This window comes from Heloderma suspectum, chromosome 4 (assembly GCF_057233095.1).
Source record: "Heloderma suspectum isolate Gila_16-S chromosome 4, 16-S_ref, whole genome shotgun sequence".
In the NCBI taxonomy this organism is placed as follows: domain Eukaryota; kingdom Metazoa; phylum Chordata; class Lepidosauria; order Squamata; family Helodermatidae; genus Heloderma; species Heloderma suspectum.
The window spans coordinates 248431953-248450299 of NC_139461.1; the positions used below are offsets into that span (position 1 = coordinate 248431953).

Genomic DNA, 18347 nt, shown 5'->3' on the forward strand with positions numbered 1-18347 from the left:
ATGCCATCTGTCCCTGCCTAATAGTGATGCCATGGCCACAACAAAGTTAGGGGAAGGGCCCTAGCTCAGTGGTAGAGCACATGCCTTGCATGCAGAAGGTTCCAGGTTCAATCCCTGGCATCTCCTAGAAGGGCTGGAAAAACTCCTGCTTGAAACCCTGGAGAGCTGCTGCCAGCCAGTGTTGACCATACCAGTCTAGATGGGCTAATAGTCTGACTCATCATAAGGCAGCTGCCCAAGTTCCTAAGATGGTCATTGTGAGACTTAATATAAGCAATAATAGTTGTTTCAAAGCAAGACTTTTTGTATGGGGAAAATAAAGTTTAAGTCACTTTTTATTGCTTTGTAATGTCTAAATCTCATTGCTCCTTACAATCGTGAACACAGGTGCTGAGTGCTGGTAGGATTGGAGCCAAAATGGGGCCACAGAGAAACAATGTTTCTCTGGGAATGGGGTTGCCCTAGCATGTTCAGGGGAACCCTAAGGTTTGCAGAAGTTAAAAAAAAAAAAATCAATAACCTCTAGGGGGCAACCTCCCACAAACAGCCCAATAAAGATTGAGCATGCACAGTAGCCACAGAATGTTGATTGTCACTTGGAAAAGAAGCATGGAAAATTGGGATGGGGGAAATGGAATCCCCTGCTTGAACTCTTTACAGCTTATCCCGGAAGAAGACATGGCTGACAGGTTGGCTGGAACCCTGAACAGGAGCACTCCTGTTATGGGATGACGTTACACTGGAATATTTTGTTGCAAGTCCAGCGTATTGCTTATATGCAAGTCGCACAATAATGTCTACGTCCCACAATATATTTTCCACTTGGAAACTCTTGTCTTTCTCTCACCTCTTTTGGAATTTTCATGACTGGCTCATGCCTGCTTGTTGTATGACTTCAGCACTAGTGATGAATTGCATGTGTGAATGAGCCATTGTAGATGAAGCACCAAAGACAGACTTTTCATATAATCTCACAATACTTTGCAACTGAATCAGTTCACACATTCTGCAAATAGCACATTTTGCATAATCAAGTGATGAGCATGCTTATGTGAACCAGCCTACGTTTAGTTTGCCTGAATCAGTGTTACTCAGCCCTCCTCAACTTGGCACGCACCAGATGTGTTGGACCACAACCCCCATCATCCACAGCCAGCAAGTCACAGATGTGCTGGATGGGATGATGGGAATTGTGGTCCAACACATCTGAAGGGTGCTGGGTTGGGGAAGGCTGGTGTAGGTCATCTGATCTCTCTGACAGTCTTGATTGACTGTCCCTATGATAGAGCAACCAGATAATGGCAACAGAGAAAGAACCCAGAATATAAAGTGCAAGTAAAGCTCATGTGTACAGCCAGTATTGGTAGCATGCCAAGGTGTTCTGTTTGATTATATGCTTTGGTACCATTATGTCCAACTTGTTTTGCAAAGTATCTTTCTGATACTTCTTCAGTCTTAAATTGCTCTAATTTAAGACAGAAGAAGCACCAGAAAGATTCTTTGCGACACATTTGGAGAAAGATAAGCGGCCCCTGAGGAAGGAAAGTCCTTTTCGAAACGTGTTGGGTATAATAAAAAATTTCCAGCACCTGAGAATAAGGGGAAGGCACTTTTGGGACACATGAGTGCGTTCCCCTCATGTTGTTTCTTTGGTAGCATTAGCCATGAGGTCAAGACAGGCAAGGAGCAATCCCAAAGACTCAGCAAGCAGCAATGGCCAGATGAATAGAAAGAGGGCAGTGGGTGGCAATGGCTGAAATTATCGACTTAATTTGGGGCGAGCACTTCCCCCAAATTAAAGGTTAATTTCCTTTGAACTTGTGCTTTAGAGTCCTTCTTGCTTGAAATAATTTCCAACTGCAGTTGCACAATGCTCAAAAGAGAAATGTGTATTCTGTGGTTCCATGATTGCAGATCCACTAGTATAAAGTATGGTATTAGTTGCAGAACTTAGGATCCTGAGCAAGCATTATTTTGTTTAAATAAAGTTTTTAGCCCTTAAGGCTGTGGCAATAGACTTTGGCAATGATTTTAATGCATGGGCATTTTCACGTTGAAGTCGGCAGTCCTTCAGGAAGCAACGTCCTAAGCCACATAATGCTTTGATGATAAGCGCTAGCAATTTAGTGCTCAGAAACGGACTGGTAGCCACTGGAGATGTTTAAGAATTAGTACACTTAACAGGTCCCAGTCAGAAGTCTTGCAGACACATTTTGAACTAGCTGAAGCTTCTGAGCAGTCTTCAGAGGTAGTCTCATGTAAAATGCATTGCAGCAGTAAATGAACAAACATATGCAAAGCAGTTACCATAATGTGTTCAGCTCACAGAATTTCAGAATTGTTTGTGCAGAATTTATGTTGCTTGGAACATAATCTTTTTTAAAAAACATGACAGTGCATAGCCCTGTTCTAGAACTTGACCTTGCCCAGGCCCCTGGAAGTTAATCGAAGACTCTATTATTGTCAGTCTTCACTGTTACACTCTTTGTTACCTCCAGGTTGCCTTGGAATCAAACCTACAGAATAGTAGATGTGTTACAAGAATTTGACCTGATGTGTAGCTTCAGGCAGCCAGATTCTCAGACTCTTGATTAGAAAGACTCTTGCCTACCTCTGCACTTGTGTATTAAGGGCACAACAATGAAGCTTAACTTAGGGTGCAATCCTATCCAGATGGGCGGCCACCTCCAAACTCGGAGGTGACTGCCTATCCAAAGCAGGGCAGGGGAAGCACCTCCGTGCTTCTCCTGTCCTGCATTTTCAGCTAGACAGCTGATTGTGGCTGTCTAGCTGCGGGAGGGCTGTGCAGGGGAGGAGGCTGCTGTATGACACGTTGGATGTGTCATACAGGCATTTCCGCCCTCCCCACCCCGGAACACCCCCAGACATGTCCCTTTTTGGCCGCTCCACACTCCTCTTGCAAGCACGGAGGATGGGGCTGTCCCGCACTGACTCTGAGGCAGTGCGGAAGTGTGGGGAGGTCGGTTCCCGGAAAGAGAATATCCTATGGCTGTCTAGCAGCCATAGGATTGCTCCCTTAATTGCTTTCTAACAGTACAAGGAAGCCATGGAGTCAAATATTCTCAGCCCCTTATAAATAATACATTTTCCTCTGTGCGTGTGTGTGTGTGTGTTTTACATGACTCAAGTCAGATGTAACTAGATATGAGCTGTAAATATAAGTAAAAACCTGTTACTGGGTTAGCAGGACTACTAACCTGCTGCGTGTTAGGGGGTGGAAGCAAACCCAAGAAAGCAAGCCTCGACAATAAAAGAGGGATTGTCTCCCTAGCTATTTTATTTGCTATTGCACAATGTCATCAGATGATCATCTGCAGTGGGCTAGTGTCATCATGTTCATTTATACTAGTTGATGATCTGGCTCGTTGATGATCTGGCTCGTTCATTCATTGATGGTCTTTCGAAGAATGTATGCAAATCCAAGTTTAAAAAAATAACACAAAACCCATGTTGGTTTTGTCTGTTGGTTCTTCTGTACAGAAAAAAGTCTCTTATAGTGCATCCATTCTTGTTGAGGCAAACCTTTATAAACTGAAGCCTCTGCTTACAATGTGGACGTTGTAAGCATTTTGCTTTTGTCGTACATCTGGTGTGAATAGAATCTGGTGCGCTAAAATCCACACATTTGGAGGTTAGAAAATGATTTAGCATTGTGTGTATATAGGAAGGGTTTCTGCCGTGTGTAAGGGGCTGGTATTTTGAGTGTTACCTTTAACAAACCATTTGTTCCAAATTTCATTTAGTTTCATTTATTACGTTTCTATATCACCCAGTAGCCAAAGTTCTCTGGGTAGTTTACAAAGATTGATAAACACCCAGTTAAAGGTTTTTCTAGTTTTGGTGGCATTTTTACTTGCAGTTTGGTGTCATTTCTGTTTGAGGACTACAACAGTTGTTGTTTAGTTGTGTCCCAAGTCTGACATATATGTATATTAAAAAAGACAACACAGAGATCTTAAAAAGCACCCCCCACACACACACCAAAGGTTTTAATTTAAATATGTTTTGATTAAATTGTCAGCATTTATGAATGGTGCTTTTTCTTGAATGATTCTGATTAATCTAACTCCTTCAGATCAAGCATCTGAATATTTGAATACTGAGTTGGCATTTTTAATCCCTTCTAAAATGTTTGGAAGATTTCATTTGCTTTAAAACCTAGGCTAGCTTTCTCCCCCTCTTCCTCTTTAGAGATTTTTTTTTTAAAAAAATTGGTTCTACCTCCAGTTTTTAACATTTGTTTCAATGACAAATGAGATATGTCATGTCTAGGAAATTATCTGGGCCCCCAGTGAATAAGAAACAAAAAGGCAAAAAGGTGGATTTCACAAGCTTGTCTGGACATGCTTTGACCTATCAATTACTTGCACCTCTGTGTTTAGGACTGTATTTTGCTATGAGTATTCAGCAGTTTGCATTTATTATATTTCTCATGAATGCCATCTCTACATATTGCATAAATGCTCTCAGCTTCCTTATGAGAATAGCATTGCCTTTTTCATAGACCATTGGTAACGTATTAAGTGATGACAATGTGGCTGTTCCTGCTTGGAAAGACAGCAAAATTCACCCACTTTTAGTGAGGCAGTTTTGATGATGCATTGGTGTTCAGAAAATTGCTAGATTTGTTGCATTCTTTCAAAGGTCTAGGGTATAGTTTTGGCCCCCACATGTTGAAATTAACATATAGGGATGTTGCAAGGGGTACTGAAACATAATTTCTGTGCTGCCCAGCTCAAAAATGACATAGTTCTCCAGTATTTCCAGGATGTGGCAGTCTTTATTTCTGGGAAGTACTGGTCTTCATTGACAGGCAGGGCCTCTAGCAAGAATGACACCAAGGGGAGGAGCTTCCCCTCAGCTCCCAGACCAATCTCAGAATCAGGCAGCAGGATTTTGGCATCACTGAAATCTGTGACACGGTTTGAATTTTACTCCAGCGGCTTATTTCTTTTTGTGGGAGACAGCTACCAATTCAGGCAGAGACTGGGACCATGTTCTATTGTGCCCTGACCTCAAAGCCTGAGGAAAATATACTTTCTGAGGAGAAAGTCTTGCCTGTCTTGAAGCAGCTTCCCATGCTCAGCTTCTCCCTCTTGCGGATCGAGAAAGCAGCTGGTGTTGAAGTGAAAGAGGCTGGTGAGCGCTGCTATTCTGCTCCACATCATCCATCACCTTTCTGTCTCTGAGTGACGTTTGGCCACAGTGAGCTGTCCTTCACATCATTCAGCCACACCCCATAGCCTCTGGCTACACCACAAATCTGATACTGCACAAACCATAGCATCAATATACTCATTACAAATTATTTTTTTTGCTGTCAGTGCTCTGGAACAAAATTCATGAAATGTTCGTTAATGATCAACCTCCCATAATTGGGAAGATGTGAGATTCTGAACATGGACAGGAAGGGGAAATAAAATGAAGTTGGGTATATTGAACGTCCTGTGTGTCCTGTCCCCGCATCATTTAAAACACACAAAAAAGGGTCTTCTCTACAGTGACACCAAAGCTGTGAAACTCTTTCCCCAGGGGAGTTTACCTTGCTCCTTTCTTACTGGCTTTTAGCTGCCAGGCAAAGATGGCCCCCTTCTGGAGAACTTTTGGGCTGCCCTCATTACCTTTATCTCCTGTTTCTACTGCTCTGGTTATTGTGGCTACTAACTGGATTTTACCAAGTGTTTTAAAATTTTGGTATGCTTTTTGATTGTTTTATATTGCTTCTAATAGATCGAGTTAGCCACCTTAGAGGATATTATTTGAAAGGCAAGTTGTGTATATTCTAAACAACTACAACAGGATGCATTGGAATGCAAGAAAGGAATCAATCACTCCCACCTAGAACTGATCCTTAAGAAGCTGTTGCAGAAATGATCTCTGGACATAGCAAGGATGTGCCTTCTTTAATATGTATCCATTCTTTAATATGCTACATAGTTCTCTTTATGGATGGGAGAGCCAGCGATTTTCGAGCTCAGCTAAATTCTCTAAAAATTACCTTGAAGTGTGTTTCAGCTTGCTCCCGTTTTAATTTTTGACCAGTTTTTCAGCTTGCTTGAATGGGAAAAGTACACATTTCTGTGTGTATTTTTCAAAACTGTGCACTTCCCCCCCATTGACTGAAGTGTGAACATGTGTATTTTAAAAAAAATAACTCATGTTTTAAACACAGTCACAAATTTGGAAATTTGTGAACATTTCTCAAAAAATTGCTTCTGATGGCATTCAGGATTGCAAACAAAATTCTTGTACATTCCCAGTTCTGTTTTACTTTGACCTGGTAGGAGGTGGGGCAAGGAATCAGAGTAGGAATGAGCTTTTTTTGGTGATTTTTATTTGATGTTGAGATGCATCCTGAGCCAAAATATGTAGACCAGCCTTCCCCAGCCCGGCGCCTTCCAGATGTGTTGGACTACAACTCCCATCACCCCCAGCCTGCCTGACTAATAGCCTGCTGGCTGGAGGATGATGTGAATTGTACTACAGCACATCTGGAAGGCACCCATTTGAGGAAGACTGATGTAGACGCTCTAGAACCAAAGGTTTTGATTCTGACACGGGCAAAGTGTGATAACATGAAGTCTGCAGTTGGTGCACTAAAAGTAAACTGCCCCTCAGTATGTTTTAGCAGCTCAAACCAATAATCCAGTTGTGGTGAAATGCATCCCTCAAGAACTGGAGCACAGAGGTTGTCCTGCCCCAGCTAAGAATTGGACAAGGGGTCTGCACTTACTAGTACCTGCTTAAGCAAAAGGCCCCCACCAGTGTGTGTGCCTTGCTGCATTTCCCTCACTGTTGAACATTCAGTGGACTATTGGGAACTAATGGGACTAATGGGTGCTGGCAGAAGAAAAGCTTTATGCTTGAAATGAATAGAAACACAGAGACAGCTGCTTGAAACATTGTCTAGTGTACAGTCCAATATGGCCAAGATGCCGGTGGATCATCAAATTCTACTCTACCTACCTGACTGTCCATCTGTATGGACAATTGAGCCTTATTGCAGAATATGACTTCTCATTACACAATTACCTAGTCACACAGCTCTTCCTACCCCAAGGCTGTACAGAAGACTGTGATGGCAGCTCCTTCAATTATCGCCAGGGCTTTAATATTTCCCTAGCTTTAAAGTTTACATATTTGCAATTGTGCCTTACTCATCATGATTTTATGTTGTCTGAAATACATAAAAGCCAGTATTATCAATACACAGTAAAAGAGGATACTTTTAGAACTAGTCTGTCAAAATGTAATCATCTAAAAGAGGGCAGTAATCGCATACTCATTCCTTATTGGGAAAGCTTAATCTGATCCTTGGATCTTGTTCCATCCAAATCTGTTTGAGGTGCCATTGATTGCAGACGTGAAGCCAGCAAAATTAGAGGGTTAGTTCTCATTGATCACAACAGTTTGTGGTTGCAGCAATCCTGTCTCTTTGATTTAGAACCCATATATGGATGTGGCTTAGGTTTGTTGAAGATTCTACCCAGCCCAAGAAGGTGGCATTTCCTGATTTCAGGTCTATACGTTTTCACATGGGGCCAGTCCCAGGGCAGCTATTTTTGCTGCTGGCACTGGAGCCACTCCTGCAGATTAAACAGGAGAGAGAGAGTTCGGTTTTAGCCAGGAAGGGTGGCAGTGCAGAGAGAGAGAATAGCAGGATGTATGCCACAAAGAAATAACAATTGAGGGAGAAAGAAGTTGCGCAGCCACTGTTGAGAGAGACTGGCGCCATCGCAAGATTTCAGTTTTGGGGCTTACAGAAAAATTGATCCTGCTTTGATTATTCTCGGTGGTTATTCCGACCAGATATAGATCCACCTCCAGGGACAAGGTTCTTTGAGATAAAGATCCCAGTGATGTGTAAGTAAGACATAGTGTTAGGTGTTGGATTTAGAAGTTGGTAATAACATTGTCCTTCCAGTGAAGCACAGGCTCATCTCTCTGTATAGGGCTGTTTTCACAGTTAGGTTCAGCATTAGCTCAGGGCTACTTTGGGTAGGTCAGTTTATCAAATTGCATCGTGTCACTATCACATCAGAATGATTAGGTCTCTTGAGAATTTGATACACGCAGTGCTGAAATGCAAGTAAAATTAACAATCTGACTATTGAATGTGGCCTTACTACATGTTGATAAGCAGTGACTTCAGAATACAGCTTTGAGTGAGCTGACGTTTATAATCCTATCCTCATGAAGGTCTCATCTGAATTGCTCATACATAGATGACAATTTCTCTTTGCAACTTGCTAAATTCTTGGTCTCATCTCTCTCTCTTTGTCTTGCATGTTAGCAGACTTCAAGCTTTGCTTAGCCCTCCTATCCAGTGCAAGAGAAGGAAACATTAAAAAAAAAAGACCTATTACAGGAAGACCCGTTTCCATGTAGAAGGCCAATTGTCCCTGTTCCCATTGTTTGCTGTTCAGACCCCCCCCCCCTTTTCAGGTAACTACCTGAGACTGTTAGAACGGGGAACGGGCCCATCGCTGGAACAAGCCTTGTAACAAGGCTGTATTTTTGTTCAGCAAACCATGTAATAAGAATACAATGGGTCGCCTTTCAAAGAGATACCTATTAAAGTAACGAACCCATTTTGGGAGTAAACTTCCAGTGGTACCAAAAGGTTAAGTACAATAGGAATCTGACCCGCCAGAGGATTGGAACTTTCCTTTTGTGTGCTCTTTTAAAATGAATACATTTTCAGCTCACCACCAACTGATTGTTCTTGATTCCTTCATTGTCCGGATGACAATGCAGCCCTCTTACATGGCTGCATACCAGTGAGCGAGCAAGCGAGACCTGCAACAAGAATATGGCTTTCTTCCCCCCTCGGCATAATGGGGTTATGCATTCAACAGGGTTTCTGAAGTAATAAGGACTGGAACAAAAGCATGGGTTTCTTTATGCTCGGTTCATTTTCATCTCTGCTCATTGTATCTTTGCAGGACAGGGTGCCCTGAAGATCTTTTTTTACATTTATTTCTCTTACTCTGACCTTCAGCAGATTCTTTGAGCTCTTCTGTAAAATGAATTGTATGATAACTTGAGAAAGATGGCCTCAGGCCCTCCACACACAATTTATTTCAGTGTGGGCTGTTTCCCTGCCAACATCCCTTGTATACAGAAAAAGAGGGACTAACTCCTAAAGCTGAACTTTGCTTGGAGGTCTGTATGTTGCAAGCATATATGGTATATTTGCAAATGTAGCCAGATAGGTTTAGCAACCCTGGTTTACTGCAAACTTTGGTCTCCCTAATGGAGAGTCTGCCCTGATGTATAGCACTATTGGGACAACTGAAGTTGATGTCTCCGGATCAAAGGTGGTGGTAACTAGCAGCTTTGTGTGTGTGCATGTGTGTGTGTGTGTGTGTGTGTGTGAGAGAGAGAGAGCGCATGAAAAGTCTGAATCAGAAGCACATTCTGAAGTGGGGGCCCATAGAAGCTTTTTCTTCAAAATAAGAGTAACCAATTTAAACTAAGGTGGCTGTGTGTCATACTTTCAGAGGACAGTCCTCTGTTGGAAGGCATTCTCTGTTTGAAGGGCTGTCCAGTTCAAGTCAGGTTTAAAGATAAAGAGCCTTCAGAAGGAAGAGCTGAGCCTTCAAGTTGCCCATCCACAGTTAGCACCTGGAGAGCAGACTGAGCAGGCACACAAGTCACCTAGTCATAATCTTCCCCGCTAGGGTGAAGTGTATTGTATTTCTATTTATATTATAGCAATTATTTCTAAATTTACATATATATAAGCTAGCATATGCAAATGTTATGCAAATCTGTGTCCTCTTTTAGCAATGCATAAGTGGCCACTATCGAGCACACTTTTAAAAAGTGTATTTATTGTAACCCGTAGTTTGGCCCTATCTCGTTAACTGACACCACCTTAGTAACAGTAAGCCTAAAAGGGATAAAGGAGAAGCTGATGGCAAAACAACAGTAGAAACATCCACATCCCACCCTTGGTATCCTTGTTGAATAAACTCACAGCTAAGATTGAGAAGTCTTCAGAGATTGAGAAGAACAGAACAGGGGATTAGCAGGGTCAGCATATGTGGCACAACTGAATAATGATCTCCACTTTTACTATTTTATTATTAAATTCATTATTACGTCTATATCCCACTTTTTTTCCTCTTGCAAGGAGCCCATGGCTTACATGGTCCCCCCATTTTATCCTCCTCATTTTGTCTTCGCAACAGCCCTGTGAGGTAGGTGATGCTGAGAGTCAGTGACTGGCCCAAAGTCACCCAGAGAGCTTCGTGGCTGAATGGGGACTAGAACCCGGATCTCCCCAGTCCCAACTAGGGGTGGGCAGCATCCAGTGGTTGGAGGCTGTATTGTCTCCCCCAACCCACCAGGGGCTGCAACCTGCCCCCAACTCCAAATTTGCTGCAGTAGTGAAAAATGTGATTTTTCAAGGAAACGAGGAATGCCGGCAGTGCATGTCTGGTTTAAAAGCAGTATCATGCTTCCAGGAGCACGCTTCCAGTATTCCTTGTTTCTTTGACAAATTGCTTTTTGCTGTCGCTGTGGTGGCAAATTCGGCAGGGCAAAAACAGCCAGAGGAGGCCACATATGGCGTATGGATCTCATGTTACCCATCGCTGATGTAGACAATGTAGCTCTGGAGATCAGACCTATGGTGGTTGTTTGGGATGGGTATGGATTTTCTGGTAGTTTAATTGAGCACTCGCACAAATAGGAGACTCCAAGCAAATATGTATTATTCCATATGGCTAGCATTGGTGATTACCTTCAGCAGGTGTCCATCCTTCCCAAGGTAGATGAAGAATAGCAGTGATCCAGATATTATACATACCAGGACTCCGTGTTGTGTGTGCAAAACTTTGATGCGGTGTAGCCTTAGAATCTGTGGCCAGCTAATATATGCTCCTGGTTGGCATTTATGAGCATTCAGATCTGATATTTTCTTAAGGAGAAATGTGTGCCTAAGAGGCAGTCAATCCTCATCTAGTTCACATTTATCACAACTTGGATGGGAATGTGGCAAGGGAAACAGCCCACACTGCAGTAAGTCCTGTGGGGAAGACCTGAGGTCATACTTCTCAAGTTCTTATACAATGGTTAACTTAGATCCATAGCAGGTTAATGCACATCGGTAGAGAGCGAATGTGGAGTCCAACCACATATTCAAAGCTTTTGCATGCTCACTGAGAATACAGAATACTCTATTATAATTTCCTTATGAAGTCTATTGTGCTGCTTATTGAAATGAATGCTCAGTCTCTCACCCAATGTAATCTGTCATAGAGTATGCCACGATGGTTGCTTCCTGCACTGCTGGTGGTTCTCCAGTTTAATGCTGCACTAGAGGTATGGCATGTGCCATTTGTGCCATAACTTCGTTTGGGAAGTTCTTGCTGCCTGCTGAGAGCTGCTTATAGTGATCTTAAATGTATGGGAAAGGCAGAATATTAATTTTTGTGAACCGCCCAGAGAGCTTCGGCTATTGGGCAGTATAGAAATAAATAAATAAATAAATGCTTTACACAAATGCATTTAAATAATACTGTAGTGTAGCCTTCCACAACATGGTGACCTCTAGGTGTGTGTCACCAACTTGGTGACCTCTCAATTCCCATCAGCCCCAGCCAGCATGGCCAGTGGTCAGGAATGCTGGGAATTGTAATCCAAAACAGCTGGAAGGCATCACATTGGGGAATGTTGCTGTAGTGGCTATAAGCTGTGAATGAGGAAGTCTCTTGCTCATATCTCACTTCTGCAATAAACTTTAGCAAACAACTATGTCTTTTCCTCAATATCTCTCAACCTGCAATTGGGGTACAATAATATTGCTCATAGGTTGCAATCTTATGTACACTTAATTTTGGGGTAAGCTCCATTGAACACAGTGAGATTTATTTATGGGGAAACATGCATATCTCTGTTACTGAGATAATGTATGTGAAGTAACTGATATATATTAATATTATTATTATTATTAATTATATGTTCTGCCACATATACTGACCCTGCTAATCCCTTTTTCTGCTGTTTGAGCTTGAGGAGGATCAGTACAATTCTTGTTGTTTTAGATGCGCTACATCAACCTGCATGACACCTAATTTTTTCTCCCTCTGCTTCGAAGTGCGCTTATTTTGCATTCACAAGGAATTTTTTAAAATTGCCCAACATGATGCTCAGACACCTTAGCCAAGCACTTTGAACACAACATGGAGCAACCAAGGCAAATAGAGACCAAAGAATCTCTCCTTTGGCAGTGTCATGCCAGTGGCAGAGAGACCTGCTTTGTTGCCATCTGATGTGAGAGCCAAAGACTACATAATGCTGTTGGCATGTCTTCTTGTGGTGGGGGGATGAGTTCCTGTCACTTATCGGTGCTCCTCCCCAACACATGGATGGCTTTTGTCTCCAGAAGATGAATCTATTTGGTCTCTGGTGGGCTGCGGCACGGATAGGACCATACCAGGGATAAAAATGGAAAGACGCAGGTTTCAGACTGGAATGGCTGTAGGAGCCAAAAAGCAAGTGGCAAAGGAAACCCAATAGCCTGAAAAGCACAATGATTTGTTCAGAGAAGGGCAGGGAACCGAGATAAAAAAGCCCTGCTAAGATCAGAAACTCTGGCGTGCACAGTGTGCCATTGTTCAGCTGTCACACTTCCCTTTACTTTATTGCTTTTGTCCAACACCCTATTGTTCCACTTCCTTTTGTCCCGTATTCAGTGTGCTGGCTTTTCATTACCCAGCCAACCCTGTTGTTTTCATTTCTTTTGTCTGAAGTTCCTGAGAGGAAGGTTTTATTTTCAGCAGTTTGATTAATTCACAGCTTGAGACAGGCTTTGTTTGTTATGTAATTACTGCCCTGCGCTTTTCCAGAGCTCCGAGTGGCAGTGATGGTGGCACTTGGCCAGTTGTAATGGCTGCTCTTGCCCCAAACCCTTTGTGCTTCTGCTGCTGTTTTATCTTGGCGTAACTGGAAAATTGCTGTGTGGTTGCATTGTATTGGTTCTGGTTCTGAAAGACCTGGGCGGCCCAAGACAAGTTGCCCCTGAGGGCCAGCTTGCCTGTAACATTTTCCCTACATCGATACCACTTTTGTGCAGGAAAAGGCATGTACCATGTATGTATATGGCCATGCACAAAGAATGTATACATGGCTGTTTCATTTCATGGCTACGTCCTATACCTCATTCAGGAATTTTCTCTTACAACAAATCCTGGTCTTATCTCCACATGCTTTTCCTTTCTCCTTTCCTTTCCTTTTTTTTAAAAGTCCAGCAATGTGATGTTCTTGTAGGGCAGAGGTCCTCAATCTTTTTGGACCTAAGGGCACATTTGGAAATCTGAGAAACTGTCATGGGTACCACCACAAAGTGGCTGTTGTAGGTTGTGTGGCTAGTCACAAAGGACAAGTAACTTGCCCAAATAACTAAGTACAAGGCAGAAGTTGGGTTTGAGCCCCAAATAGCAAACTGCAACTTTGACCCCCACAAAGCATGACTAAACACCCATTTCACAGAAGGCAAACTGGTGGGGCTTAGAGACAAGTAACTTCCCAAAGAAACTGAGTAGTGTCAGAGCACCAAAACACAAAACCACTCATTTGAACACATATTTTTCTAATCCAACAGAACACCCATTTCACAGAAGATAGGCAAATTGAATTCTCCAAATCCTAATAGAAAGAAAATATTCTAAAATTAATTTTGTTCCCAATTTTAAATCATGCCCCCACCACCAACCAGACAGTTGTTTGGAAGGCTGAAGGGAGTGTGGCTGTGATGGGGAGAAGGACCTGTGGGGAGAGCTATCCCTGTTCCCCATCCTCATCATTTAAACCTCTTGCTTCCCTTCCCAGTGTCAGCTGGGCAATGGCTACTGTACTATGATGGCAGAAGTGCACTCATGGCACCTGCAGTAAAGGCATTGTGTTGTCCACATGTCATACATACATTCATACATCCTACACGCATGTATGTCTCCTCCTCCTCCTCCTCAGGCCCAGTCGCTCCACTGGCCTTCTTGCTCTGCCACAATCACTTTGCTGCTCTCCTTGCCCTGTCCCCATGGTTGCTTCTCCCCTCCTCCCCCAGTAGCTTACCAGGCATCAATGTGAGGGGTTCCATGATGGCTGGGGGTACTGCAAAGTGCAGCACCAACTCAGGCTCTAGCCACCCACCATCTTAATTTCTGTAAAGGCACTCTGGAGAAATCAAGATGACAGATGGCTGGAGCCTTGCGACATTCCTATTCTCCCTGAAAAAGCGTTAAAACAAAACAACGAACAGTTGTAAAGGGAAGGCCAGGAGAGCCACACAGGTGCCTGCATTGGGAAATGCCATTTTATTATTTCATTTACTTCATACATTTATAGCCTGCCTTTCTTCCATCGTAGAGCTCAAGGTGCTGAACGTGTGGTTCTTAAGCAGGCTCCAGGGCTTTGAAGATGCTCCAGATGCAGCATGGGCAACGTGTTTTACTTGCTTTTTAACAAACAGTGTGAGGTTCAAATATATTCAACCAGTTCTGCTGCAGTTGTACTCGCTGGTGGTTAGTTTCTGAGCCCAGTACTAGTTGGTGGTTAGTTTCTGGTAGTTAGTTTTAAGTCTCCGGTGCTCACCTTTAAAGCTTTCCATGGCCTTTGATTTGCCTAACTTGGAAAGCACCTCTCCCCATAGAAGCCCTCTTAGTCCTTTACTTAGGTTTGGATCTACTTCTTTCCTCTCAGGGTGCAATCCAATACACACTTAGTACCAAGAAGTAAGCCCCATTGACCTCAGTGAGGCTTAGTACTAAGTAGACATGCATAGGATTACACTGTTAAAGAGGCAAGACTAATGGTGGGAAGGAGGAATGACTCATCTGTGGTAGCCCCAAGGCCTTAGAACTCTGAGGAAGTGTATTAGAGCAGCTCCCTTTTAATTTTAAGGAGGAAAAAGAAAGAAAGTAAAGCATATATTTGTAATTTAGGTTTGGGGGCTTTGTTTTATTGTGGTTTTGGTTTGATGTTTGCGGTATTTTTAGGCTTGTAATTTTATTATAATTTTATTTCTTTTGTAATTTTGCTGTTGCTTGAATTGTTAGCCACCTTGAATGTATGATAAGGTGGCATATTCTATTCTGTTCAGTTTCTTACATTTATACCCCTTTCTTTAATGGCCAATTGGCATTCATAGGGGAGCTTACAAAAGAGCTTTTAAACACGTACATACATACATACATTCTCTTTTGAGGGGTGCCAAAGCTCACATTGGATTTAAACAGTGTGGAATGTGGCTTTAAATGTTCTAGTGAGAAGAAGCCATCTAATTATCCGTGCAGCTTGTCCTCTGTGGAAACCATGTTGTGCATTGTTTGGCATTTGGAAAGCTGATACTTTTCTAAAGTGAATGAATGCCGGCCCACCTCCTCTCTTTTTTTTCTTGTCATGGTAATCTTTTTGTCTCTCACCCTCCCTACAGGATGTCCATGAGGAGCCCTGCCTCTCCTCAGCTGGAGCTCAATGGAGTTGGGAACATGGTGAACTGTGCTATTAAAACAGAAGAGAAGAACGAGAGCTGCTACAAGTCTACGCAGGAGGAGGCAACTAGCACTACGCCTGGCTCTGTCAAACCACACAAATCGCCATCACCGCCAAGTGAAGTTGTCGATCCCCCAACCCTCCCACAGGTGGAGCAAAGTCTCTTGGGTTCTTTCTTGCCTCCTTTCCTTGAGGCAGGGCTCCCCACTTTTTCTGCTGTCAAGTGGCCTGGGCCTGGCTGCAAAGAAGTAGAATCCCACTAGGACCTGGCCCGTGACATTCTGCTGCCGAAGGCGGAGCAGCCAACCCTACAACCACTTCTCCTTTTCCCTGGCATTAAAAATACACAAATAATAAATAAATAACAATTGGCTGCCCCTTTGTGACACCCAAACTCAGCTGTCTGTGGTGGCCACCTCACACTGCCTAATGGTAAGGCCAGCCCTGAGTGGGTGTTACATTTGTATCTGTGAATGTGGATCTGAGGCCCATCTCCTGATGTTTTGATGGTCCCATGAAAGCAGCTGCAAGAAAGTCCAAGTCTGATCAGACTAGCAGCATTGCATCAGCAGTTTAAAAAACCTTTTCCCACCTGCCACTTTCCCAATAACCCCCCCCACACAGCCACTGTCTTGGCCTATATGTGATCTCCAGGGGGCAACTGGCAGCTTTCATGAAAGCACTTTAGCCTTCCTGCAGTACCACTGCTCCAATCAAAATCAGAGCCCTTCAATGGCTATTTTGAAGTAAAAACGGCAACATTGGGAGATCCACTCACAGGTCTCCGGCATCCTGTGTTGTTGGGCTCTTGAACATGTGTCAATAGAAAGAGACTTCTGAATGGACAGGTGAACATAGGATCATAGGAAGCTGCCTTATACTGAGTCAGACCATTGGTCCATCTAGCCCAGTACTGTCAACACTGACTGGCAGCAGCTCTCCAAGGTTTCAGGTAGGAGTTTTTCCAGCCCTACCTGGAGAAGCTGGGGATTGAACCTGGGACCTTCTGCATGTAAAGCAGGTGCTCTGTCACACTTAGCTACGAAATCAGTTTCATCCAAGAATGCCTGGAGTTGATCAGCAACCACTTGCTTGAGCACCTTGCCCAGGAAGGGGATGTCTTGCTATATGTGTTAGGCCAGTGATATATTGGGACAGCCCCAGTGTTGCCATGGCAGCCATGAAGTTCTGAGTTGCCCCAGAGCCCGTGACTTCAGCATGTATGCCAAGGTCTCCCAGGACAAACATCCTGGTACTTCTCAACACCAGATCTGAGGCCATCTCCCTTGACTCAATGCAGGGAGACTGATGGGCAGCAGGGGGCAGCAGGCTGAGCAGTACATCAGGAGAAGGTCTAATCTGTGCCAAGTTCTCAACACAAGATACCTACACCCAAGATTGGTACTCAAATGAACAGGAAGCCTGGGGGAATGGAATCTCTAGAATATAGGGACCACTGCCTAGTCCTCGAGTCTGTGTTGGTGCTGTACCAAGTATCCAGGAAGGCAAAGCTGGGAGAGATTAATTTCGCCCTGTTCCTCCACTAAGTCTTGGTTATGCAGTTCCCTCATCACAGATGAGAGAGAATGCAATTTGGACCAACCTGGCATTCAGCTTCAGCACCCGCAACCAGAGGGCAAGCTCAACCAGACACCTTTCCATTGGGGGAAGAACCAGAAGAGGGAACAGGTGTAAGATGTCTACTCACTCTTCTACTCAACTGGCCTTTAGCCTCCCAATGCCATGACCACTAACTGAGGTGTTCTCTCTTCCTCACCATTAGTTTAACGGCTGATCTCCAGCCCATTGCAGCAATTTAATTATTTCCATATGTAGTGGTCTTAAAATATTTTTGGTGAGGTAGGGTGGGACGGAATCTTTTCACTAATTTCCCCATCTGTTAAATGAGCCCCCGACTCACCAAGCAGGTCTGCAGCTCATTCACTACTGGATGCTCTGACACACCCTGCATAAAAGGAAGACTTTGTGAAGATAAGGGTCTCTGTTATCCTTCCCTTTTTAATTTCCTGAAGGCTGTTGGTGATTGACAGTGGCTCACTATCTTTCAGGAATCTACATCACCAGTGGACAAGGCAATAGATTCCAGGAACCCTGTATTCGAGTTGGCAGTTAGCAATCAGGAAAAATTGGATTTCAATAGAAACTTAAAAGAAGGTAGGAAGGATGTTTCACACCATTGTGTTCCCCATTGTCTGTACCCCCTCCCCCTTTCAGATTTCCTCTTTTCACTTCTTTCTGAGAAGAAGGCATCATTGTGTAGTGGCACACAGGTGTTGCATTCACGTGAGACAAGATTCAGTCCCTGGACATCTCTAGTTAAAGGCCCTCAAGTTGCAGGGCTGGAAAGACCTTGAGGTATTTTGTGTAGGTTCTAGTATTGAGGATGGATGGTCCTGGGCTGGACAGAAAATCAGTTTGACTTAGTGAAAGGTAGCTGCATATACATTCCTTTGTCCCTTCCTTATTGGAGTAGAACCTTAGCTTCTGCAGATGGATATAGTTTTACTAGAAAAGATGTAATAATTTTAGAATGTTCATACTAGATCAAAACAAACAGCCGGTCTAGCCAAGTATCATGCTCTTAAAGAGTGAATAGTATTAGGTATATAGGAGCAGGGGGAATGTATGTTCAGCCATAGCTTTTGTCAATCAGATGCCTAAGAACACCTTGTGAATGAATGAATGAATTTCCTTGACCATCTTGGCCTTTGAGGGATTTGTCCTTGGAGATTTATCCTCTTTGAGCTGATCTCATCTTCTTTTGTAGTTATTCTGTATTATGAATGCATTGTTTCAAATGATTT

At 43.3% G+C, this 18347-nt stretch overlaps 1 protein-coding gene across 8 annotated transcripts in view; it reads left to right on the forward strand.

Moving 5' to 3' along the window:
• Positions 1-18347, forward strand: part of SOX13 (SRY-box transcription factor 13) — a 94196-nt gene that overhangs the window by 41205 nt on the left and 34644 nt on the right. For all 8 annotated transcript variants that reach the window (XR_014790645.1, XM_084853225.1, XM_084853221.1 and 5 more), the window contains exons 2-3: positions 15464-15671; positions 17592-17697. Coding sequence is in view for 7 of the 8 variants with exons in the window: in XM_084853225.1 (XP_084709351.1) it covers positions 15465-15671; positions 17592-17697 (313 nt within the window). In the remaining variant the exon portion in view is untranslated. The remainder of the gene's footprint in view (positions 1-15463; positions 15672-17591; positions 17698-18347) is intronic.